General features: G+C 41.3%; 1 protein-coding gene across 3 annotated transcripts in view; it reads right to left on the bottom strand.

Moving 5' to 3' along the window:
* Positions 1 to 26,813, bottom strand: part of cacna2d2a (calcium channel, voltage-dependent, alpha 2/delta subunit 2a) — an 815,854-nt gene that overhangs the window by 254,552 nt on the left and 534,489 nt on the right. For all 3 annotated transcript variants that reach the window (XM_048547478.2, XM_048547479.2, XM_048547480.2), the window contains one exon: positions 14,676 to 14,817. In XM_048547478.2, the coding sequence (XP_048403435.1) occupies positions 14,676 to 14,817 (142 nt within the window). The remainder of the gene's footprint in view (positions 1 to 14,675; positions 14,818 to 26,813) is intronic.

The following is a 26,813-nucleotide window of genomic DNA, read 5'->3' as shown; positions in this document are numbered from 1 at the left end:
TCATCTTTATCATTTGTCCAAGGTCTTACAAGATACTGTATTTCACAATCCACTCAGCAGGCAGCACTTCAGACAGTCATGGTTGTGCTCAGAGATAATGGGAACTGCAGGTGCTGGAGAATCCGAGATAACAAAGGGTGGAGCTGGATGAACACAGCAGGCTAAGCAACATCTTAGGAGCACAAAAGCTGACGTTTCGGGCCTACACCCTTCATCAGAAAAGGGGGATGGTGAGAGGATTCTGAAATAAATAGGGAGAGAGGGGGAGCTGTACAGAAGATGGATAGGGGAGAAGAAAGGTGGAGACAACAGTATGTGTGAGGAGGTAGGGAGGGGATAAGTCTACATTGGGGAAACCAATGCAGAGGGGTGGGGACTGCTTTGCAGAACATCTATGCTCGGTTCGCAATAAACAACTGCACCTCCCAGTCGCAAATCATTTCAACTCCCCCTCCCATTCCTCAGACGACATGTCCATCATGGGCCTCCTACAGTGCCATAATAATGCCACCCGTAGGTTGCAGGAATAGCAACTCCTATTCCGCTTGGGAACTCTGCAGCCTAATGGTATCAATGTGGATTTCACCAGTTTCAAAATCTCCCCTCCCCCTACTGCATCCCAAAACCAGCCCAGCTCATCCCGCCTCCCTAACCTGTTCTTCCTCTCATCTTTCCTCTCTTCCCACCTCAAGCTGCACCTCCATTTCCTACCTACTAACCTCATTCCGCCCCCTTGACCTGTCCATCCTCCCCAGTCCGACCAATCCCCTCCCTACCTCCCCACCTATACTCTCTTCTCCGCCTATCTTCTCTACATCTTCGGTCCGCCTCTCCCCCTCTCCTTATTTATTTCAGAATCATCTCCCCATCCCCCTTTTCTGATGAAGGATCTAGGCCCGAAACGTCAGCTTTTGTGCTCCTAAGATGCTGCTTGGCCTGCTGTGTTCATCCAGCTCCACACTTTGTTATCTCTAGTCATGGTTGTGCTACTGCTTTAAGGAATGAGTACACCAAGGACCAGGATGACAGTACAAGGACAGCATCATAAAGGTTCCAAGCAGCAATATGCAGATGAAGTTTATGTGTAACTGTATTAATGTGTAAATGTATTAACTGTAATGAAAGTTAGCAGTTTGACTTCTGAGATTTTCAAGTAAACGGAACCCACAGTATTTACCAATCCAGAACAAGAATGGGAGGTCTGTATTAAAGAAAATAACACATGAAAAGAAACAAAAGCAGTGATTTGAACTTCAAACTCACAGGAAAAAGCTTTATGTTAAATTTGAAGCAGTGCAGAAGGTACATTTATACCATGACCCACTCAAAGAAGAAACAATATAAAAAGGCTGAACTGTGAGTACTTTACTTATGAACTAGAAGGTCAATTGTCTATGGGTGTGGTGAGTCAATTCTGAATTGGGTTCTTGAGGCTACAGGGCCTTTAAGACAACTCAGGTATCATTTTCTGGCAAAATAAAAGAGAATACAAAACAAGCACAATTTGAGATGCAGCTGAAAACAGCACAGGGAAATCAAATAAAGAGCAAAGCACCTGCAATGCTGAATCTCCACATACAGAGAAGCCTTTTCCTCCAAATATCAATAACATTTACAAAACACAGGAAGATGACTAACAAATTCCTCATCAGGGATTGGAAGGCCACAGTTGTCCTAAGTGAATTTAGGCTTTTTAAACAAAGGACACAGCTATGCTTTTTAGATTTGATTATTCAAGAACTGGACAAGTAAGGAGTAAAACAAAGGTAGCGATTTGGAAATTGGAAATCTGATGAAGGGTCTAGGCCCGAAACGTCAGCTTTTGTGCTCCTGAGATGCTGCTGGGCCTGCTGTGTTCATCCAGCCTCACATTTTATTATCTTGGATTCTCCAGCATCTGCAGTTCCCATTATCACTAGCGATTTGGAAATATGTGTTGCAAGGTAGTATCAACAGAAGTGGCAGAAGAGGTCCAGAGAGATGTGGCTAAGCAGTGGGAAATCATAAAACATAACTTTAGAATTTACCAACTAGAGGGGATGTCTTACAGGCATAGACACTATAATCAAAAGTAATTTTGTCAGTAGGTGCTGTGACATTGGCAAGGATTGAATTGTCTCAGAGGCCAAGTTGTCTAAATGGACAATGGAGTGATTATAGCTTCAAGACCCTTTGAATCATTGTGAAAGAACCTTTCTGAGATTGAAAAAAAGGTCATGCATGGATATATTTTAAGAGATGGCAAAGAATATGAAGAAATCGCAGCCAGGCAATGCTATCTGTGAACTGTGAATCTGTGTGAATGGTGTGGTTACTCGAATTAGCACAATACCTAGAATGCAACAAGATGGCAAGCTATGTTGAAAGTGTGTCCTATCACTACCATTCTGGAGCTGTCTTGCTTTCCAAGATTTTTAGAAGTTATGTAGTGCAAAGAGATGGCAGGCTTCATAGTTTCAACTAGAGGCTACAACAGGAGGCAAAGAAAAACAGCAGAGTTGTGCCAAGAAGAATTCTTGGTTGTGTGCATATTGCTAATGGTAATGCAGTGACAGGCAAAAGTCAAAGAAGAGCATAAGCACTATCTACATTCACTGATAGTGGCAGATTGTCATTAAGGAAATTTGACTGAGGGCAAGTGTACCAGGTGAACATACATCAGATCAACCACTTAGGTTTGATTTATTGAGATATAGGATCCATTCTTACCAGGGCAAGATGTATGACAAATGCCTACTCCCATTGACATGGAGGATCTGCAGAGATATTAGATTTCATAACTTTCTACCACCATACATGCCAAACATTTCTGTGAAGGCATTATCATGAATAGAGATCTTAACAAAAGTCATCATATCTAATGAAGAATCACTGGACTTGAAATACTAACTCTGTTTTCTCCCCACATATGCCGTCAGACCTGTTGCACTTTCCCAGAAATTTCTGTACTGTTTCAGATTTCTATCATCTGTAGTTCTTTGTTTGTTATCCCATATGTGTGGCAGTAGGACCATCAATACATAACCAAATCACTCAAACAAGCACCGTCAGAAATTTGTATACAATAGTACTATGACCCAAAGAAGACTACAATTCTGGGTGTTGATGCATCTCAGAAAGGACTAGGTGCATGCACCATACAAAATGACTAACTAATTGTGTTTGGATCCAAAAATCTATATCAAGTGCAATCCAATGATTCCAACAGACACATGCTCTGGAATTCAGTATCACACTGTTCGGCAAACATTTCACCTTGGAAACCAATCACAAACCATTGGAAATGGCTTGTAGCAAACCCCTGACAACAGCACTGTGTAGACTACAATGACTTCTAGAAAAAGCACTGCTACAAGCTAGGTACCAAAATGGTTACTCAGCAAATCTGAACAAGAATGTAGAAGTTCCATTAGACTTGCATGTAGACAGTACAGACATCAAAATGGAGTTGAGTTGATTAATTTTGGTCAATATCAATGCAACCTTGTTCAGGAAAAAACAGTTAATGATCCACAAATGAAGACACAGTGTAAAGTGCTATGATGCTGAATGTACATAATCATATTATGTCAGGAACCCAGGCCCGCTTGCTGACTCTGTAATAATCGTGTTAGGAACCAGTAAGTTTTCTTATTTCTTAAATAGACAGAAGGCAAGATCCAGGGGATTTAGTAAGGGTATAAAGCCACACAATTCCATGGTTTTGAACAAACAACAATACAATACAAGCTAGAATAATAAAACAATTTGCAATACATGTACAACATATTTCTTATACCAAGTACTAATGTGTGGCAAACATGGAAAATATGCTATGATAAAACAGCTCACAGTGCGTATTAAAATAGCAATTGCAATCAAGAAAAATTCCACAGATTTCTCAGCAACTCCCCTCACATTAACGATATCATGGGTCATCAAATCTCATTAAACTACTGAATGCAATTAAAATTCTTCAATATTCTGTTTCAAACAATTTGTGATGTAATAGTACTTTTAATCACCGCTGAAATATCAATTCATTACTCCCTGTCACTTCCGGGATTCTTTCTGCCACTGTAAACAGCATACTCCTTTCACACTCAAAATTATCAAAAACATTTCTTTTCTCATTTAATTAAAATTCTTCTTTTGTACCATTGGCTACATCCAGTACCTAAATAAGCCTCGCCAGGCTGTTAACTTTGCGTCCTCCATTTTCTGTCATTCAACCAAATGCTCCATTTGCATTGCAATCGCTGCTGAAATGGAATGCTTTCCAAGGAATTTTTTTAGTGTTTCCAACATTTGTTCTCGCAGTATCTATTTATTTGCAGTATTAACTCCTGTCAAAAACTGATTTCTATCTAAATCTGGTACTTTGGCACAGTCTAATAAGCTACATGCCAGAACAGATGTGGGAATTTCCAAATAGAATTTCTGAAGACTTGCACACAATTTATTGAATTCCATTATTTACTGTTCTTTAGAACTATCTCCACATTCTTCTGACCATATTTCATAATAAGTTAGTAAATCATCTTTTTGATAAATTGCATCTGTCAAAGCTAGTTAATAACTTGTTCAAATCGTTTTCTGCGTCCGTATCATCAATTTCCAATACCAAGAAACTTTACTTCTCATCCTGCTTTTGTATTGTAGTAAGAAAGCCAAGGTCATATCTTGTTTGCACTTCAGTAAAGAATTAACATAGGTGCACAGGCTGACTTCTGCTGGTCATAGCAACTCACGTTCAGAAAACAGGGATAGATAATCATGCCCTGAAGCTTTAGATTTTGATTCAGCCATTTCTCACAGGTTTTCTCTAAATAGCTCTTTGGCTAGAAAAAATAATGATTAGTTTTCAATATTTGACTGACTGCTAACCAACCCCTGCTACGACTATTAAATAGCCGAGATTCAAGATTATTCAGAGTTCATGCACCTACTTTTCTAATCAGAGTTTTATTCCAATTCATGCAATACAAACTCCAACAACACTCTTACTTGTGTACACATGAATATACATACATGCATTTATACAAGATGGAAAAATATCTACCCATTTCCCACACAGGTATACCAGAGTGGAGAAGCAGCGTGGATTTTGCAGCTGCTCGTGGGACTGCAGGCTTAGTTCAAGATTTATTACAGTTTTATTGCATTTTATGGCTATCATATATTTCACTAATATAAGATTTTTATTCATTTTGTTCAATTAACTTTCAAAAACAACTCAATAAACCAAACAAAAAATAAATCATGACTTCTTTTTCAAATGAACTCTTTTTTAAACAAGCTTTTCAGGGTCTATAGTGGACGGCTGAAGTTGTTTTTATTCTAAATCTAGAAGCTAAAAAAAACTATACATGTTAAAGGGAGGTTTTGATTTCACATTGCAGGAGTTGCTCATGACTTTTTTTCCAATACAGTCTTTTTTTCAATCGAGCTTTTCGGAAGCCTTCAGTGAACAGCTGAGTCTTATTTTAAATTTGGAAATTAAAAGAAATTATATGCATTCGAAATGCATTGTTTTTTACATTGCAAAAATCTTTTCATCAAAAGTCAAACAGTTTCTTTTAAAATAAGGAAAAGTTGTGTTTTTGTTTTGGTGAATTCAACATGTAGTTGACTCTGGAGAAGATTTTTTCTCCTTCGAGGTGTTTATTGAACAGGAGTTGTTTTTTATTCACTTAATCAGTTAAGTGGTTGATTTTTAAAAATTTTTATATGTCTGATTTTTTTGAAAGTTCTTTCTGTTTTAACATTATTTTCTGTAGGTAATGAGAGGTAGGTTATTTTATATATTAGTGTATTATATAATTGACTAAATTAGTGTATTTATTTTATATATATATATTATTTATATGTTATTGAACATTTTTCTTAGGCTTATATTGTTAAGGGCATATATGAAACACAGAGTGAAATGGCTAGTAGATTTAGAAAAGTTATTACAAAGCAGGATCAGTCAGATAGATGGGTGATTGTCACGAAAGGTGAGGAGGTAGTTCAAAAGTCTCCTTTGGCTAGTCCGCTTTTGAACAGCTTTTCAGTTTTCAAAACCATTGAAAGGGACAGTCTTTCTAAGGAAAATGGAATGGCCAGTTAGTTACCGGACACTTGGAATGATTCTTATGTCAGGCAGCATTTGACAAAATTTAAGAGAATTATTGCTATCGGGGACTCTCCTGTCAGGGGCGTAGATAGGAGATTCTGTGGCAGAGTGCATAAATTTAGGATAGTTTGTTGCTTTCCTTGTGCTAGGATTAAGGATGTCTCTAAACATTCCAAGCACATCGTTAAAAGTAAGACTGAGAAACCTGAAATTATTGTGCATCTTGGTAGGAGTGACATTTTTAAAGAAAAGATTAAAGCAGTACAGAGCGAATTTAAGAGGTTAGGTAGAAGATTAAAATATAGAGCCTTGAAAGTGGTAATTTCTGGTTTACTCTCAATTCTAAACTCAATAGAGGGATGGAACAAAAGGATAACAAAGATAAATCAATGGCTGAAGAGTTGATCTGTTGCTCAGGTATTCATGATTTTGAACAATTGGAATGACTTTCAGGATGGAAAAGACTTGTTCAAAAGGATGGATCCTACCTGAGCTGGAAAAGGACCAACATCTAAGCAGGGAGATATAATTGTTCCATCAAGGGAGACTTTATATGGATAGACAGGGGGAGTAGAGGAATTTTAAGTAGTAGTACAAATAGAAAGATTGATGAGGAAAGTTCTGAATATGGAGAGAGCATGTCAATTATAAAAGAAACACAAGAGAGAGTCAGAGTATGTCGTAACTCTGAAGAACTACATTGCATTTATTTCAATTCAAGGGGTCTTACAAATAAGGCGGATGAACTCAAGGCATGTTTAAGAACATGAGATTGGGGCATCATGACTATTACTGAAACTTGGCTAAGAGATGGACAAGACTGGCAGTTCAACGTTCTGGGCTTTAGATGCTAAAAGAATAATAGGAAAAGAGGCAAGAAAAGAGGCGGGGGTGGTGTTTTTGATTAAGGAATACATTACTGCTGTAACAAGATGCTTCTAAAAAATTGTCCAGTGAAAATATACGGGTAGAAATTAGAAGTAAGGAAGGAAAGATTACCTTGATGAGATTGTACTATAGGCCCCCCCAACAGCAAGTGGGAAATTAGAAAACAAATACGTAGTAAGATCTCAGATACATGTAAATATAAGAGGGTTGTCATAATGCGGGATATTAATTTTCCAAACATGGACTGGGGTTCCAACAGTGTTAAAGGTTTGGATGGTGAAGAATTTGTCAAATGTGTTCTAGAAAATTTTCTTTATCAATATATGGATGCTCCTTACAGAGAAGGAGCAAAACTAGGCCTTCTTTAGGCAATAGGTAGGGCAAGTGACTGAAGAAAAAGTGGCAGAACACTTTGGGTCTAGCGATCATAATTTCATTAGTTTGAAAATGCTTATTGGAAAAGGATAAGCCTCCCATAAAAATTAAAGTTTTTAACTGGAGCTAAGCAAATTTCAATGGCATGAGACAAGAACTTTCAAAAGTTGCTTAGAATAAACTGTTCACAGGTAAAAAGATGTCTCAGAAGTGGGAGGCCTTCAAGAGTCTGATGATGAGGGTTCAGTGGCATTATGTTCCTGTTAGAATGAAGGGTAAGGCTGGTAAAATTAAAGAACAATGGATGAACAAAGATATTGAGGTTCTAGTCAAGAATAATAGGGAATCTTATTTTAGATATAGGTAATTTGGTTCAATTGAATCTCATAATCAATATAAAGAGTGAAGGGACATTCTTAAGAAAGAAATCAGGAACACAAAGAAGGGATTTGAGACAGCATTGGTAGATAAGGCTAAGGATAATTCAAAGAGATTCTACAAATACATCAACAGCAAGTAATTAGGGAGAGGGTAGGGCACCTTAAAGATCAAGGAGGTCATCTTTGTGTTCAATCCCAGGAAATGGGAGAGGTACTAAATGAATATTTCATGTCAGTTTTTTTTTACCATGGAGAAAGAAATGGAGTCTAGAGAATGCAGAGAAATAAATTTTGATGTTTTAGAACAGTTGAGATGACAGAGGAGGATTCGGGGGTCTTAGAGAATATAAAGGTGGATAGATCCCTGGGACCTGATCTAACGTATCCCAGAATGTTGTGGGAAATAAGGGAGGCAATTGCGAGACCCCTCACAGAAATATTTGCATCATCTATAACTAGAGATGAGGTGCCCAATGACTGGAGAGCTAATGTACCTTTGTTTAAGGAAGGTTGCAAGGGGAAACCGGGGAACTATTGACCGGTGAGTCTGACTTCAATTGTGCATAAATTGTTGAATGTTATTATAAAATACAGGATTCATGGACATTTAGAGAGACAAAAATTGATTAGGGATAGTCAGTATGGTTTTGAGTAAGAAAAATGGTGTCTCATAAACTTGATTGAGTTTTTGACGGAATTTCCAAAAAGATTGAGGAGGGCAGAATAGTGGATGTTGATGACATTTTAGTCAAGCCTTTGATAAGGTTCGCATGGTAGGCTAATTAGTAAAGTTAGGTCACAAAGGATTCAGGGTGAGCATGTTAATTGGATATATAATTGGCTTAATAGCAGGAGACAGAGAGTGGTGGGTGGAGGGTTGCTTTTTGAACTGGAGGACTGTCTATAGGGATCAGTTCTGTGTCTTTTTTTGTTTGTCACTTTTATAAATGATTTGGATGAGAATATAGAAGGCACAGTTAGGACTTTTGCAGATTGGTGGCTTGGTAGGCAGTGAAGAAGGCTTCCTAAAATTACAAAGGGATCTTGATCAAATGGGTCAATGGGCTGATAAACGGCAGAGGGGTTCAATCTGGATAAATGCGAGGCATTGCAATTTTGCATAACAAACAAGGCTTATACAATTAATGGTGGGGCCTTAGGTAGAGTTGTAGAACAGAGGGACCTGGGGGTGCAGGTGTATAATTCTTTAAGTTTGCATCACATATTGACATAGACATGGTTAAAAAGGCATTTGGCATGCTTGCCTTCATTGCTCTGTCCTTTGAGTAAAGGAGTTAAGAAGTCACGTTGAGCTTGTATAGGACACTGGTGAGGCCTCTTCTGGAATACTGTGTCCAGTTCTGGTTGCCCAGTTATAGCAAGGATATTATTGAGCTAGAGAGGGTTCAGAAGAGATTTACCAAGATGTCACCAGGTATGGAAGGTTTGAATTATATGGAAAGACTGGATAGACGGGATTTTTTTTTCACTGGAGCTTAGGTTGAGAGGTGACCCTATAAAAGTTTATAGAGTAATGACGGGCATAGATAGAGTTAATAGTAGTTGTCTTTTTCCAAGGATGGGGGATTTCAAGGCTAGGGGGTACATTTTTAAGGTAAGAGGAGACAGACTTAAAAAGACATGAGGGGCATATCTTTACATAGAGGGTCGTTCACGTGTGGAATGAACTTCCTGAGGAAGTGGTTGATGTGGGTACAATTACAACATGTAAAAGGCATTTAGATAAGTACATGAACGGGAGAGGTTCAGAGGGATATGGGCCAGGAGCATGCAGGTGGAACTGGTTTAGTTTGGGATTATGCTTGGAATGGACAGGTTGGACTGAAGGGTCTGTTTCCATCTTGCATGACTCTCTGACTCTATAATAAGTCTCCTGTTCCCTAGCTCCATTTGGTCTGATGTATACCTGCCAGACCCTCGCAGATGATAATACCTAGAACAAGTTCTGCCTGAGTTTGAGTAGCATAGAGATCTTCAATTGCTCTTAACTTCTCACTGAGTCCTTATAGAACAGGTTAGTTTAATTGTCTTCCTTGCAACACAGCACTTCTAACATGGAGTCCAACGTAAAACCATTTTGTCACCCTGCTCTTCATAATAAGTGATTTAACAATGAAATTCATTGCTCAATGAGATTGTTAGACCTGGGATAATGAAATAACGTAGTTTATGCCCTATTTGACATGCATGTACCTTAAAGGTCTGCTGGTATACTGTGGCCCACTGTCAGATACAATCTCTTCAGGTATGCTGAATAGATAGAACATTACATGTGCTTGAAGTGTCTTTTAATTGTCTGACAATGGAAGTTTGGAGAAATAATGAGTGACTAGTGACTAATCATTGCCACGTACAGTGAATAAATCAGTTGCGACTTTGGACCAAGTGACTAATATGGAATCTTGTGAGGGTGGAGAGGCTCTTCATGTTGCCAAGCTTGATGGTTTTGGAGTGACTGGCTCATCCTTACTGACTCCTTAATGTCATGTTGATCCCTGGCCAAGATATGTTGCACCTAAAGCCCATATGTCCTTGATGCAGATCTGAGAATATGTTAAGGCAAAGAATTGAGAGTACAAATACTTGCTTCCTTTCAAAACTTACACCTCTTTAAACTTAATATTTATCTCTGTAAGGCCAAAAAACACCTAAAACTGCCTGACACCTCTTGTGTCATGTTAGACCATTGTTCTATGGTAACTTCTGCAATTAAATTCTCTAGTTATATCAATGCTTTTTCATACTGAGTAATACACCCACCCATGACTGGAAACATGCATGAAACAGTAAGTTCCATACTCTGTTAAGTTGCCACATTTCATTATGCCCTGGAATAGGAGAGGGGCATAATATAAGGTTTTCAATTGGGAAAGCCACTACTGTTCAAGGGTCACTGAACAGATATTCAAAGTTTACTTAAAAGGACTGAAAGTCAGCAAGTGCCCAATGGACAGAGAGAGCTGACTCAATGTTAGAAGCGCTGGATTGCAGGGGAGGCAATAAACTAATTAGGTTTTATTGGGACTTAGTGAGAAGAAGTTAGCAGCAATTGAAGATCCCTGTGCAACTAGATCTCAGGTTCTACATGTTCTAGGAGATGGTGCTATCATCCAAAAGGGTCTAGCAGCGATACCCGAGACCAAATGGACGTAGGGAACAGGTGACTGTTAAATGCTAATCATGTCATATCTGTGTGGGAGCTGGGAAATATTTACAAGTATTATTTGCACATATATGCAAGGTGTAAGTTATAATTTTGTTTTGTTATGCCAAGCCCAAGGGCTATACCTCTAGTTACGGGTTTATCATCACTAGCACAGATCACATTCGGATGGCAAGCAAAAATAACCCTGCAAATTCACCACCTGCCAAGTCCTCAGGAGTATAACCCTATCTGGTTGTGAAAGATGTGCACACCCAAGATAAAGTAACTTTAATTCGTTCCTGTTAATATCATTCTGCATTGAGTGGATTCCATGTTGCCATTTGTTTCTGCTGCATTTCACTTTGATCTAGAATGTTTCTACTTTACGTAGCCAGCTTTGTTTGCATTCTATCTGAATTATTTTTTGGGTGACCAATCTCTGGCAAGCTAGCTTAACCCATTTTCAAATGCACCAGTAAATCTCACTGCAAAGATATTAATCCAGTTCTGCTGAGGTCTTTAATCATCTACCTTGTACAGGTCCTACCTGGCCTGGAATTGGTCCCAATTCCCTAGAAATGTTAAATCTCTTAAGCCATTTCTCTAGCCAGAAGTTGCTTTGAGTTGTAGAAGCTTCTGAAGTATTTTTTATGACCTACAATGTCATTACGAAGTTCAGAATGCATTTTGGAATACTGTACAAGGCCCAAAGTTGATTGGGACAAAATAGGGACGCAAGATGGCACCGGCAAGCAAGAAGTTGATTTGAAGTGTGTCTACTTCAACGCCAGGAGCATCCGGAATAAGGTGGGTGAACTTGCAGCATGGGTTAGTACCTGGGACTTCGATGTTGTAGCCATTTTGGAGACATGGATAGAGCAGGGACAGGAATGGTTGTTGCAGGTTCCGGGATTTAGATGCTTCAGTAAGAACCGAGAAGATGGTAAAACGGGGGGGAGGTGTGGCATTGTTGGTCAAGGACAGTATTACAGTTGCAGAAAGGATGTTTGAGGACTCGTCAACTGAGTTAGTATGGGCTGAGGTTAGAAACAGGAAAGGAGAGGTCACCCTGTTGGGAGTTTTCTATAGGCCTCCGAATACTTCCAGAGATGTAGAGGAAAGGATAGCAAAGATGATTTGCGATAGGAGTGAGAGAGGCAGGGTAGTTGTCATGGGGGCTTCAACTTTCCAAATATTGACTGGGAACACTATAGTTCGAGTACTATAGTTGGGTCAGTTTTTGTCCAGTGTGTGCAGGAGGGCTTCCTGACACAGTACGTAGACAGGTCAACAAGGGGCGAACCACATTAGATTTGTTACTGGGTAATGAGCCCGGCCAGGTGCCAGGTGTTAGATTTGGAAGTAGGTGAGCACTTTGGTGATAGCGATCACAATTCTGTTATGTTTATTTTAGTGATGGAAAGGGATAGGTGTATACCACTGGGCAAGAGTTATAGCTGGGGGAAACGCAATTACGATGAGATTAGGAAAGATTTAGGGAGCATAGGATGAGGAAGGAAACTGCAAGGGATGGGCACATTAGAAATGTGAAGCTTATTCAAGGAAAAGCTCCTGTGTGTCCTCGTTAAGTATGTACCTGTCAGGCAGGGAGAAAGCTGCAGAGCGCGGCAGCCATGGTTTACAAAGGAGGTGGAATCTCTGGTCAAGAGGAAGAAGAAGGCTTATGTTAGGATGAGATGTGAAGGCTCAGTTAGGGCGCTTGAGAGCTATAAGTTAGCCAGGAAAGACCTGAAGAGAGAACTCAGAAGAGCCAGGAGGAGACATGAGAAGTTGTTGGTGGATAGGATCAGGGTAAACCCTAAGGCTTTCTATAGGTATTTAAGGAATAAAAGAATGACAAAAGTAAGATTAGGCCCAATCAAGGATAGTAGTGGTAAGTTGTGTGTGGAGTCAGATGAGATAGGGGAAGCGCTAAATGAATATTTTTCAACAGTATTCACTCTAGAAAACAATAATGTTGTCGAGGAGAATACTGAGATACAGGCTACTAGACTAGGTGGGATTGAGGTTCACACGGAAGTGGTATTAGAAATCCTTCAGAAGGTGAAGATAGATAAGTCCCCTGGGCCAGATGGGATTTATCCTTGGATCCTCTGGGAAGCCAGGGAGGAGATTGCCGAGCCTTTTGCATTGATCTTTAACTCATCTTTGTCAACAGGAATAGTGCCAGATGACTAGAGGATAGCAAATGTGGTTCCCCTGTTCAAGAAGGGGAGTAGAGACAACCCTGGTAATTACAGACCAGTGAGCCTTACCTCAGTTGTTGGTAAAGTGTTGGAAAAGGTTATAAGGGATAGGATTTATAATCATCTAGAAAAGAATAAATTGATTAGGGATAGTCAGCACGGTTTTTGTGAAGGGAAGGTAGTGCCTCACAAACCTTATTGAGTTCTTTCAGAAGGTGACCAAACAGGTAGATGAGAGTAAACCAGTTGATGTGGTATATATGGATTTCAGAAAGGTGTTCGATAAGGTTCCCCACAATAGGCTATTGTACAAAATGCAGAGGAATGGAATTGTGGGAGATATAGCAGTTTGAATCGGAAATTGGCTTGCTGAAAGAAGACAGAGGGTGGGAGTTGATGGGAAATGTTCATCCTGGAGACCAGTTACTAGTGGTGTGCCGCAAATGTCGGTGTTGGGTCCACTGCTGTTTGTCATTTTTATAAATGACCTGGATGAGGGCGTACAAGGATGGGTTAGTAAATTTGCAGACGATACTAAGGTCGGTGGAGTTGTGGATAGTGACGAAGGATGCTGTAGGTTGCAGGGAGACATAGGATAAGCTGCAGAGCTGGGCTGAGAGGTGGCAAATGGAGTTTAATGCAGACAAGTGTGAGGTGATGCACTTTGGTAGGAGTAACCAGAAGGCAAAGTACTGGGATAATGGTAAGAGTCTTAGTCGTGTAGATGAGCAGAGAGATCTCGGTGTCCATGTACACAGATCCTTGAAAGTTGCTACCCAGGTTGACAGGGCTGTTAAGAAGGCATACAGTGCTTTAGCTGTTATTATAGAGGGATCGCGTCCCGGAACCAGGAGGTTATGCTGTAGCTGTACAAAACTCTGGTGCGGCCGCACTTGGAGTATTGCATACAGTTCTGGTCACCGCATTATAAGAAAGATGTGGAAGCTTTGGAAAGGGTGCAGAGGTGATTTACTAGGATGTTGCCTGCTATGGAGGGAAGGTCTTACGAGGAAAGGCTGAGGGACTTGAGGCTGTTTTCAATAGAGAGAAGAAGGTTGAGAGGTGACTTAATTGAAACATATAAAATAATCAGAGGGTTAGATAGGGTGGATAGGGAGAGCCTTTTTCCTAGGATGGTGATGGCGAGCACGAGGGGGCATAGCTTTAAATTGAGGGGTGAAAGATATAGGACAGATGACAGAGGTAGTTTCTTTACTCAGAGAGTAGTAAGGGAATGGATCGCTTTGCCTGCAACGGTAGTAGATTCGCCAACTTTAGGTACATTTAAGTCGTCATTGGATAAGCATATGGACGTACATGGAATAGTGTAGGTTAGATGGGCTTGAGATCGGTATGACAGGTCGGCACAACATCGAGGGCCGAAGGGCCTGTACTGTGCTGTAATGTTCTATGATCTATATAGGCAATAAACCAAAAAGCAGTATTTTGGTAGACTGAGTTGTAAGAGTTGATCTATGTGGCATATGAACACCGTCAGTGCTTTGTAGGGTAAAATGGCTTTTTGTTCTGTTGCATTATGTGTAATTCTGTATAATACTCACAGCCCTTGTAGATATCTGTTGGGATCTGCACTGCCATGTAAGAATAATTAACTTTGACCTTGAAGTTCGGATCATCCACAAACTCCAACTGGAGAGGATTAATTTGCTCTCCATCTGAGATTTCATCATCTCTATCACCACCCTATAAGAAATAAAGAAGACAGGGTGAGAAATGCTAAGGAGCATAGAGATGGGAAGCTCCAGTACAGGCCTCAGCAGTTTGTTCCTGTGCAGCAGAATCATAAATTTGGAGAAAAGGGCGGAAGGGTTTTTTTTCATGGGTTATTACTTCCTCCATGAGGCTCTTCATCCTGAATAGAAGCACTGTAACAAGATTTACAATACCAACATTTAGTGTTATTCCTAACAGTACTGACATGAATAATGAAGTCAAAGCTGAATGGTCAGAACAGTTACAATACTCCAACCCTCATGGGATGAAACAAAACAGCTCAAGTTAAAGAAGTGGAACTAGCACAGGTCAAATATGTTAAATGGCTTCACTGCACACTGTACTTCTATTATTCAGTCAACCTAAATGAACATGAACCTGCCGTTTAAAGCTGTTGTCACTCAGTTTATTTGAATCCTGCTTGTGGTCCTCTCACAGTATTAAAACACAAGTAAAAATAACAAATGACAACTCTGATGAAGGGTCTAGGCCCGAAACGTCAGCTTTTGTGCTCTTGAGATGCTGCTTGGCCTGCTGTGTTCATCCAGCTTCACACTTTGTTATCTTGGATTCTCCAGCATCTGCAGTTCACAATATCTCTGATGACAACTTCTGGTGCTTTGATAAGGATTCTATTATCTCTCCATTTCTTCAAGCTTACCATCCTCATTCAAGGTGTCTCGTCATCAGGCAGCCCAGTGAGACTGCCCTCTTACAGTTCCATTCTGACCTCTCTGAAGGGAATGAATCCATCGACAGTATTGGCTTCCCCTCCCTGCACATTTACTCTCAAGGTCCCCCCAGGATTAATAGCTGGATTCAGCTCTTCTCTTAAGATTGCTATTTGATGACAACATCGGTCAAAAAAGTGTCAGCTTCCACACATGTGCTGTGATACAGCTTGGCCTCTCTGCCACCTCTCTGTATCCCTCTTCTGTTTCAATATCACAAAGGCTAAAATGGTTAGCAACACCCCAATCACAAATTCCACTTCCATGTCATCTCCGCCTTCTTGCTTATTCTCAAACAGCCTACAAAACTCAGATAAGCTTAAACTCCATTTCTACCTCTATACTTACCTCACCAACAAATCTTTTTGTCAACTCTAGACATTAGTTTTGAGACTGTCATCCTTCATAAACTTCCTAATGCCTAAACTTATGCCACATGAATTCTGTTTTACACCAAGTCCTGAACATTCAACACTCTTGCCCTCTCATCTAAACTGGCTTTAAGCATCTCAATATTCAGGTCAAAATTTTAATTTTCAACCAGAAATAACTTAAAGCTTTCTCCCACCCCATCCCTATATTACACCCCCAATGCTCTGTTCCTCTTGTTCCTGATTCTTTGCTGCGTCCATTCCCTTCACCTGATGTCAGCTCATTTAGTCTCCTTGATCATACTCTTTGAAGCTCATTCCTTGACCATTTTCATCACTATCCCCAACCTCCTCCAAACCCATCATGCTTTGAACTGTTCACCTCCTGCCACAGTCTCTGTTTTCAGGGTAACTGTTTGTCAACTACCTAGGAATTTGCCAACTCTTTATGCTAAAGATGTCATATGAATGGAAATTGTTACTATTGTCTCTACAACACAAAGGAAAATCATCACAATTAAAAGAAGCAGTTTGTGATATTCTTAATTCATAACCCCTTATCCAAGGTTGGGAGTTGTCAGCCTGTTCTCAGCTAACATGGCATACTTTGTATCAACACTTATCTCGAGCAAGTCAAAGATTGCATTACTAAACAGGAGCATTTTATTGGCAACTTAGTTTTACTACCAGCGACCTCAGTGGCTGACACACAACACAGTGTAGTGATAATCACAATTCTTTTTCTTGAAGCAGATGGCACTGTTTGATTGCAATTGATGCTATAGGAACTCATCTTGTACTATTTTGTTTCTTTCTTACATTGTGTCTTGTCTTTAAAGTCTAACAATACTTCCTTAATAGTAGTTCTGGTTTTGAATTCTTACTTTAACTCTGCCCAAATATCCACCAACTGAGAACACTGATGCAGTTTCAATTTTCAAGGTTTTAAGAAGAAAGAGAACTTGGATTTTATAGCATCAGTCATAATCTCAGTTAGTTCCAAAGTATTTCACAGACAATGAAGCACTGTTCAAAGTGTATAATGACTGTTATATTCTAAAAATCTGATAAAAGTTTTTAAGTATTATGTTCTCAGAAATAACTTCGGCGAGCAGTCACTTTTGCTGAATAGATCCAAGTAGTGTGTCAGGGCTCTGAAAATCTCAATCTATCCAACTCCAAGGAAATTATCTAGGAAGTTAACAATTCTGATGTACAACTAGCCTGTATGCACTTAAATTAGAGAATTTAGAGGGTTCTGTTGCAGTTAAGTAAGTATTTTCCCCAGGAAAAGAATTGGGCAATTCCAAACCTAATCTAACTCCTGGGTAACTATTAGACAGAATGTCTAACTGCATCTGCCTCATACCCCTTATGCTCCTTGGACCCTGACCCAAAAACTACCCTTCCCCATGAGATGTGACAATACTTTCTTCCCCTCTGCTGGACTTTACACCAGCCACTCTCCCCACAAAACCTAAAACCACAACTCCCTTCCCTGTCACCAGATCCATTAAGCCCCTCTCCACCCTGGAACCCTCTTTCAGGTGAGCCTGAGAACATCCCCCTCTTCACTGCCATTGGATCTGACACCCTCCCATCCCCTGGGACTGACACCCCTTTCCATATCTTGGGTCCACTGGAACTGATTGAATCCGAGACCCTTCCTTTACTTCTGCTGCATTTGACACAACCTTCTCTCACTGGGACACTCACTCCCACAGAAACAGAGACGATCCCATTCTCTGCCTCCCTTGACACTTTTCTCCTTTCCTGCCAGGACCTGAGACTGCTTTCTTCTTTGCCACTGGATGTGACACCACTCTATCTCCCCAGGCACCCCTCTCCCCACAGAAGCTGAAAACCACCCCTGTTCCCTGCTGCTGGGTCTGAAACTCTCCCTCTCTCCCTGAGACCGTCTTCTCCAACAAAACCCAATATTTCCATTTTCTGCATTGCTGGATCTGACACACTCCTTTCACCCTGGGACCCCCATCCACTCTGGGATTTGAGACCACTCCTCTGTCTCAGGACCTGACGCCCACCCTTACCCAAGGATCGTCTCCAGCTTGCGGACACAAACATCCACCTCTTCACTTGGACAGATCCAAAACCCCTGTCCTTACTGACCTTCCCTAAACACTCTGTAATTTACCTGGTACCTATAAACACCTGACACTCTTTCACTCTACGCACCTCACACCCTACTTACCTTACACACACTTACCCTTTCACAGGGGCTATCAAAATATCTGGTGATATACTGGGCATTTAAATCAAAGAATACCGTAACCACCGCCATGAAAGTGAGCATATGCTTTGCCATCCCCGAAAATCCTACATACGATGACACAGCTGGATTTCAGGTAAATTCACATTTCTGAAGGAATCCATGATCAGAATCTCCTACCAGAAATTCACAGTTCTGTCTTAATGGGAAGAAGTAGAAGCAGAGTGGCGACCCATCTGTAATTGCTGCTCCTAAGAAAATCCGGCCAAGAGGATTGACCAGGTGAACTGAAATAACAATCTCATTCAAGGAATAAGTGTTTACTAAGGCTCTAGGGGTCATTCAGCCTCTTCTGTGAAAGAGATGTGGAAATGTTTTACAGCTGTTTGAGAGAGTCGATGAGATTTTTGACCAATGTCCCTTATAAAAGATGATACCTCCAATTACGCAGCACTCAACTCAGTAATCTCGGTACGGTACTGCCAGCCTACATTCTGTACTTAGGCCTCTGAAATGGGATTTAAATTGACAATCTTCTGACTCAGAGGCAAAAGGGTAGCCACATAGATTAGGGTGACACCTTTATTTATTGTTGATGGGCATGCTCAATTCCCAGGGGCCAGGCTTGATTCCTGCATCTGTTTGTCTTCAGTTTAATTTGTTGCTCCTATTAATCTTTGAGCTGGCCTTGCAAGTCATTGTTTCCCTTCCAAATTAGAGTGAGCTGATATTTGCCCTTTAGGCTGCCATGCTCATTTAAAGACATATGGCTCCATTCAGTGTGCCTGATTTATTTAATACTTCTCGTGGCAATGCCTCTTGTGTTATGGAGAATATTATTGTACTTCAATTGCTCCACTTCTTACACTGGGTTGCTCCCTGCCGTACACATAAACCTCACTATCTTCCTGCATTACTATCCATGGTTCTAAAACTTGAACCATCTTTCTGTGCACTGTTCCAGAGAAACTGACAGCTGCAGTACTACTTTATTAGACTATAATTTTAACTTCTGTCGCATTGTCTTGTCATTATCCTTCAATTCTCGGTTAAAGTCAAATAAGCAATCAGAATGAATCTCTCCTCACATTTAGTGTCACCTTTGTAGTCACTTTGATCAATCTTAGTTTTTTTTATGCTTCTTTCATTCAAGTGTGACACTTACATTTCATAGAAGATCGTGTCTCTTATTAAGAATTCATGCAAGTATCCAGAATTGCTAATGAAAGTTATAATTTTCAGCGTAGTTATTCAGATTCTTCTTTCGATGATCTCACACACCTGGTTACAAGTTAAAAATATGAATTGTTGAACTGTTGCTTCTGCTTGAGATGCAGTATTCATCAGATGCTCACATTTGTTTCCCAGTGGCATATTCTCTTCATTGAAAACAATATATTGTCTACCTAGAAGGACCTATTCCTATCTATTTCATAGGAACTGGGTGTTACTGTCTGGGCCTGCATTTATTGCTCATTCCTAATTGGCCTTGAAAAGGTAATGAAGTGCCTTCTTGAAATGCTGCTATCAATGTGGTGTAGCTACACCCACAGTGTTGCAAAGGCAGAGTTCCAGAATTATGACCAGCAACAGTGAAGGAGAGGAAACTCCAACTGGTGGCTAAAGCAGAAAACACCTTTCCAGTTTATCCTCTCTACCAGTCAAAGTCTTCCTCCCCCAAAAAGTACACCCTTACATTACAGGTTATTTTCCCTGGAGCATCAGAGGTCAAGGGGTGACCATATAGAGTTTTATAAAATCATGAGGGGCATAGATAAGATGAATGAATATGGTTTTTTTTCCCCCCAGAGTAGAGGAATCCAAAACTAGATGGCACTGGTTTAAGGTGAGAGGAGAATGATACAAAAAAGGGTGGTGCGTGTATGGAATGAGCTGCCAGAGGAAGTGTTGGGGGCTGGGACATTTACAACATTTTTAAGGCACCTGGATGAGTATATGAAATGAAAGGGTTGAGAGAGATATGGGCTAAATGTTGGCAAACAGGCCTAGATGAACTTAGAACATCTAGTCAGTATGGATGAGTTGGACCAAAGAGTCTGTTTCCATGCTGTACAGCTCTACGACTCTAACGTGGCTAAAGATAGTGTAAAGATCATTTTTTAAATTTTTCTGTATTTTTAACTATGGAGTGAAATGGGAAAATATTTTTTTTTAAACGAAAAGACTACTGAAAGGATTACTGCATGTTTTGAAAGCAAGTAACAGGCACAGAATGTAGACGCTGTTTGCGTAGCCATTGGTTCTAGCAGTAGTAGGTGAAGGTACAGATGAACTGCAGCCAAGGGCTGTACTCAAATGGAAACTCAACCAGTATTAAGTAGCTGACCAGTCTATGGAACAGTGACCACTTATTGATGACAAAGACCTTCTGCCTACCATCAACTATGTCATTGGTTCTCAGGTAGCTGACCAGCTTAGGGACTGTTAACAGGATAGTGAAAAGTATTCAAGCATCCACTAGCTCACGAGCTCTCTCTATCCTCTGTCATAAAGGGAAACTAAACCTGAAGAACACCAGTTTATTGTTCTTCTTCAGCAGTTGCTGTAAGCTGTACCTTTTAAGTAACAGGTCAGAGACCTTCTGTAAAATTGTGAACCAGCCCCATGTGCCTCCTACAAAACAATGAAAACATCCCGACAAGAAGCATCAAGAAACAGTGTTGCAAAGGGCACAAGAACCATCTCAGCAGATTCTCTGAACACAGACCACAGCACTACTGATATAACAAGGTGTATAGCTGGATGAACACAGCAGGCCAAGCAGCATATTAGGAGCAGGAAAGCTGAAGTTTCCGGTCAAGACCCTTAACACCCATGATTGCCCATCCCTTGTCTGTGTTGTCAGTGGGAATTTTTAAAGGGATTAGCGATGTTACTAGCAGTTATTTGCTAACAGTCATATTGTTTACCAGTAAACACAGGCTATTTTAATAAAGTTATTCTTGTTAAGTACAGAAACCTAGCCCATGCGTTATGTCAACCTAGGTCTGAAAGGCAGGTAAATTGGACATTTCTGCATATTTGTTAAAATCTTTACCTTTTCTAAGACTCCAAGATTTCCAGCATAGTCCTCCAGTAAGGCATAACAAATTTTAGATTAGAAGAGAAGATTCTAATGTTGCAAAGAATTAGACTCAGAATTTTTACAGAGGAGAATGACGCTATTCAGCCCATCATCTTTGCACCTGCTCTCCAAATAAGCATCATGAGTTAGTGCCATTCTCCTGCTGTTGATATATTATCCTGCACACGGTTTCTATTTAAACAGACATTTAATGCGCTCTTGAATGCCTTGACTGAACTTGCCTCCAACACACCTGTAAAGGTTGTGGTCCATTTGCTAATATTTCATAGGTCCTTGGAAAATATCAGCTTTCAACTTTCTTCTACAGAAGTCAGCATCAAGAAAATGCCAGTCTCATAACATCACAAAGGCTGATCTTGAGCCAACTTCAAATACAAATCAGCATGTCACCCATTGTGCTTTGAAGTTTACCAACACCTTATGTTGCAATGCTCAGGTCACTTGGCATACAAAGACATATCCATTTCATTCAACTGCACAAGATGCATTTCATTGTTTGTAGCTTGGTTGATGAATGCTCATATAATTTGTGCTTCCTTGGAGGTTCAATGTACTCAAAGCTTGCATTGTGTTTTAATGCAGACAGGAAGGCAGGCTGTTTGTCACTGTCCAGAGCACTGAACAGTCAAGAAGGAGGACACATTGCTATAAAGCACTGTGCTGCATCAAGGTTACATCTGCAGCATGTGTCATCAGCTTAGGCAGCAAACACATTCCATGTGCCTCTCACCATTCAGACTTGGAAATATATTACTGTTCTTTCAATGCTACTAGGGTCAAAATTCTGGATCTCACTCTCACCTGTCAATCTACCTACAGCACACAGACTGCAGCAGTTCAAGAAGACAGCTCACCACCACCTTCTCAAGGGCAGCTAGAGATAGGCAATGAATTCTAGTCAAGCCAGCAATACTCACAACCCATGAATTAAAAATAAAGAACAGTGTCACAACACATGAAAGGTGGGTGGGGGTGCTGAGAAATCTAGGCTATCAGGTATATTTTGTAACTCACTCACAGGAGCGTGTTCTGGATAACATTCCATCTTTGGCCAAATCTCAAGTGGGAAGAAACATGGCTTTTAACACATTCATAGTGGTCGGGGTAAGTTATTTTATTTTTGTCTGTGGGGTGAGTTGGGGCATACTTGCACTGTAAACCCTGTTAAGAGAAATTGCATTCATTAAATATCCATATTATTCAGTGATGCACTTCGCATATAGCTGTATTGACCAAAGTATTGATAAATTTTGGTCTCAAGAAGTCCTCACCATTCCACTGTCTATAACAACTGAACGTTTGTCATCTCTGCAAAGCTGATGTGACCACAGGCAAACTTAAAGGTGTTATATACATTCTCTAATTCAGAAATGCATTACACATGTTTCATTGCTGTTCAATCCCTCAGAGCTGCTATACTTGCACACTGAGCTGTAAGAATGTAAGGGCACAGTCTGTTATATTTAATAATGTATTTCTTGAGTGCATTGTGGGACAAGTGAGGTTGTGGACCTGCGAGACTAATGTTTTTCGGTGACGTGGGTTGTACTGCATCCATTTGAATATGTTAATAGTTCTTATAATCACTGAAATACGGAAGTGTCACAGTGCAAAACGAGCTCATTCAGCCAATGAATTTCCAATTTCCTTTCTCTCAAAACCCTTGTACATCACTTTATCAGAACAATCATCTGATGCTCTCCGGAATATTTCAATTGAATCTGTCTCTTCACCATTTCCAGGTAGTACATTCCAGGTTCAAACTACTCGCTATGTGGAAAAGACTTTTCTCAAAATCATATGTGCTACTTTGCAAATTATTTTACATTGTTCCCCCTGGTTCTCTGTATTTTGTTAAGTGGCAACACTTTTCTCCTATCCACTTTATCAAGCCCACTCCTGGTTTTGAAAACGTTTATCAGATCTGCTCTCAGCCAACATTTCTTCAAGGATTTGGCCCTCCTGCTGGGAGGCCTCCATGTCATAGTGCATCACAACCTAAATAGACTCATTTGTGTTTGCCATGACTGCTCAGGAACTATGAGAAGATGCAATGGTTCTGAAATTGCCTAATAGCACCAGCATACCAAGCAGAATGAATCCCGTGAGGCTGGTGCTATCATTGCTGTTGCAGTTTGAAGTAACTGCAGAGAGGCCAGTATCCCATCACCCTTTATTTACTTGTGCGCCAGCCAGCTCGGAGTGAGTCACCGGAACTGAAGAGATTCTCCTCTCCTGGCTATACTCATCACCTAGGGTCTTCCTGATTGAGCCAGGTTAAGAATCCCAATCAATGGCCTTGTAGGCAACAAGGTCAACCTGGTTCCAATCAGTACCTGCCAAGTCCAGGGATTTAGGCCTGGTCTTTGGCTTGTAGCTTTTCCTACGACATTTTCGCCCCAAGTTTGGTTCCTCTGGTTCAAACTCTGACACAGGCGATGTGTGCCAGATGGAAGCCCACCTTCTGTGTTAAGAGCGTCTCGGTAGAGTTTCCTCCTCTTCTTCGGCTGGTAATAGTATCAAGGCTGCATCCACCTTGGATTCTGAGATTTGTTTAACACACTCCTTTGATCGCTCTCACTTTATTTTCCCACACATGTAATCCGGTTTTGTCGCTTCCGTGGCCTGAGTAGGAGGCTTGGGTGCCTAGAACACACACTTTCCCATGGTTGGCTAGAAAAGGGTGCAGGGTGATGATACCTCAAATAGCAGTCTTGCATAGTGATATAAACCCTTATAGGTATTAATTGTAGCTTATGTTTGGGACTCTCCATTCAGCTGCAATTGCAGGTAGGCATGGCTCACATCCAGCTTCATAAAAGATATCCCCTCACCAGCTTTGTGTACAAGTGTTCCATGCGAGGGATTAGATATATATCCAGCTCTGAGAAGCGGTTTAATGTTTCCTTAAAAGCCCCACAGGCAAACTAAGCCGTCAGATTTCACATTCAGTATGACCAGTGCTGCCCATTCTGCAAACTGCACTGGAGTGACAATTCCTTTGCTATCCAGCCTCCTGATTTCTGCCTCTACCTTTTCCCGCAATGCAAATGGCACTGGGTGGACCTTGCAAAATCTCAGAATCAGGTCAACAGGTAAAATGGCTGTGGCCCCTTTGATGTGTCCAAGTCCTTTCTGAATTACTCCTAGGTATTTCACTAGGATTTCACTGAGCCAGCCATTTTCTAATCAAAAATGTTGAGCAACCCAGGTGAATCTTTCTCAACCAATTCCTCCCCAAAAGGCTTGGGCCTGAGCCTTTTACTATCATCAGTGGTAACCACACCGACTGCTTCTCGTAGGACACTGGGACCAAAGTCATGCCCTTAATCTGCAATAGCTCCCCAGTGTCTGTTTTCAGTCTGGCTGAGGTCTTATGCAAACGTAAGGATTGGAGTCCCAAGCAAATCTTGTTAAAGACCAATTTGACAACCACAGATGCAGCTGCACCAGTATCGGCCTCCATAGGAACTGGGTGACCATTTAACTAAACATTCATTTTAATCAGTTCCAGTTTAGATATCACCAAGCAATTCAGTTGTTCCAAATAACATGCAAGGGGACTTCCCAGGGTGTGCATTTTGCTGGGTACCAGCCCACGAGTTTCCTTACTCGAGTTAGGCCTTGTGCAACTCCTTTGCTGTCGAGTCCACACACTGGCAGCAACTACAATGGCTTGCTGGCTCAGATCCTGAGGAACTTTTTAGCTACTTGGCCAAGGCTCAGCTTTGTTGTGGGTTCTGCTGTGGACTGGTCTAGGGTTCCTCTGCTCAGGATATGCCCTGCGTGAGGCTCTGTGAGTGCCTACATTCAAGTGGTGGCCCCCAAGCTCAGTCAGAGTGGCGAGAGATTTCACTTCCATTGGGATGACCTGTAATTCCCCAGCTCAACTTGCCGCATTTCCCAATGACAAAGCAGGTTGTAGTGCCTGTTTGAAGTTCAGTTGGGCTTCAGCTACTGGGCGCTTTTGCATGGTTATGACATTAATCCCACATATCAAATGGTCTCTCAGCATCTTATTCAGGGTTAACCCAAATGCCTCTGCCAGTCATTGCAACCTATTCAAAAATCCTGAAACGGAATCCCCGGCTCTCTAACAGCCGAATAAAACCAGTGTCTCAGAATTAGAGGAGATTTGGGGGTCATAATATTCTTTAACCAACTCTGTCAACTCTTGGAAGCTTTTAGCGTCTCTTGCCTCTGGGAAAGTTAAGCCCCTTATAACCAAGCATGCAGCGGGTCTGCAAGCAGTCAGAAGGATCACTCGTTGTTTTTCATCTGCCCTAATGTCATTTGCCTGGCAAAAGTATTACATTCTTTCCATATACTCAGTCCAGTCTTCGACGGCAGCATTAAATGAGTCAAGTCGCCTAAATAAAGGCATGATGCCAGAAATGCTTCCCAAGCTCCATGATGACTGTAGCAAGTGAACGTTCTTCAAGAACGTCCTGTTTTCTCGTCTCCATTAAAATAATCGCACCGAGGCTGGTATCCTGTCGCCAAGTCACCCTTTATTTACTTGTGCACGTTACACTGGCTGTGGCCAGCCAGTTTGGAGACAGTCCCTGAACCGAAGAGATCTAATCTCCTGGTTATATCTTTTTCTTTTTTGCAGGTGTGAGGCACAGCTAATACACTCATCAGCAGTGGAAAAAAAACTTTAGTAACATGCCACCACTACGAAAACACCCATGTGACCAAAGAATCAGTATCAAGCAGAGCCTCTAGGGGCAAAGCCTATGTGAAAGAACAAGTGAGGGGGTGGGCTAGGAATCAAATCAAAATACACTTTGTTGGGGAAATATAGCACTCCACACCCCACAGTGCCCGCCTTTCCCGAAAGGCACTGACAGTGCTGGTGCACACTGCATGCTTCTTCTCAGGGATATCCGGGCGCTTACGTAGCCATGGAGGAGGGGCAGGCAAAAAGCCATAATGACCTCCTCCATGGCCCGCTGCCTGGGCCTATTAATGGCCAGTTTAGCCAGGCCGAGGAACAGACCCACCAGGAGATCCTCCGACCTGCCCATGCTCCCTCTGTACTAGGTGCCCGAAGATCACGAGTGTGTGTAGCCAGAAACACAAAAGGAGGTCTTTTTAAGATAACTGAAAAGGGTCTGTAAGCGTCATCACCCAATATATACATGGTCCATGCACTCTGCATTGCCGCAAAACAGACAGTTGGGCTGGAAGCCACCACAGTCTGTGGTTACATGGAACCACTGTGTGCAACACCCTCCAGCCCAGATCCCTGAGGGAAAGAGGGAGGACTCCCATGTAGAGCGATCTTGACTGGAAATTCCCGCTGCCCAGTGGTAAACGGTGCGCCAGTGCGTGTCTGGGCTTTGGATGAAGGAGAAGAGGTGGAAGATGTGCAACAGCAATCTGTACAGGGCCTGCTGTTTCACATCTTTAGTAACACAAACTTAAAATTCCACAGGCGGCACAGGCTGTGGGGCACAGCCTCCTGGGTGAAATACGGGAACCTGGGGACAATGTGAAATTCTGTCCAAGCAGAGGCACACGTA

The sequence above is a fragment of the Stegostoma tigrinum genome, chromosome 11 (assembly GCF_030684315.1).
Source record: "Stegostoma tigrinum isolate sSteTig4 chromosome 11, sSteTig4.hap1, whole genome shotgun sequence".
NCBI lineage: Eukaryota > Metazoa > Chordata > Chondrichthyes > Orectolobiformes > Stegostomatidae > Stegostoma > Stegostoma tigrinum.
This window is presented reverse-complemented; position numbering and strand designations above follow the sequence as displayed.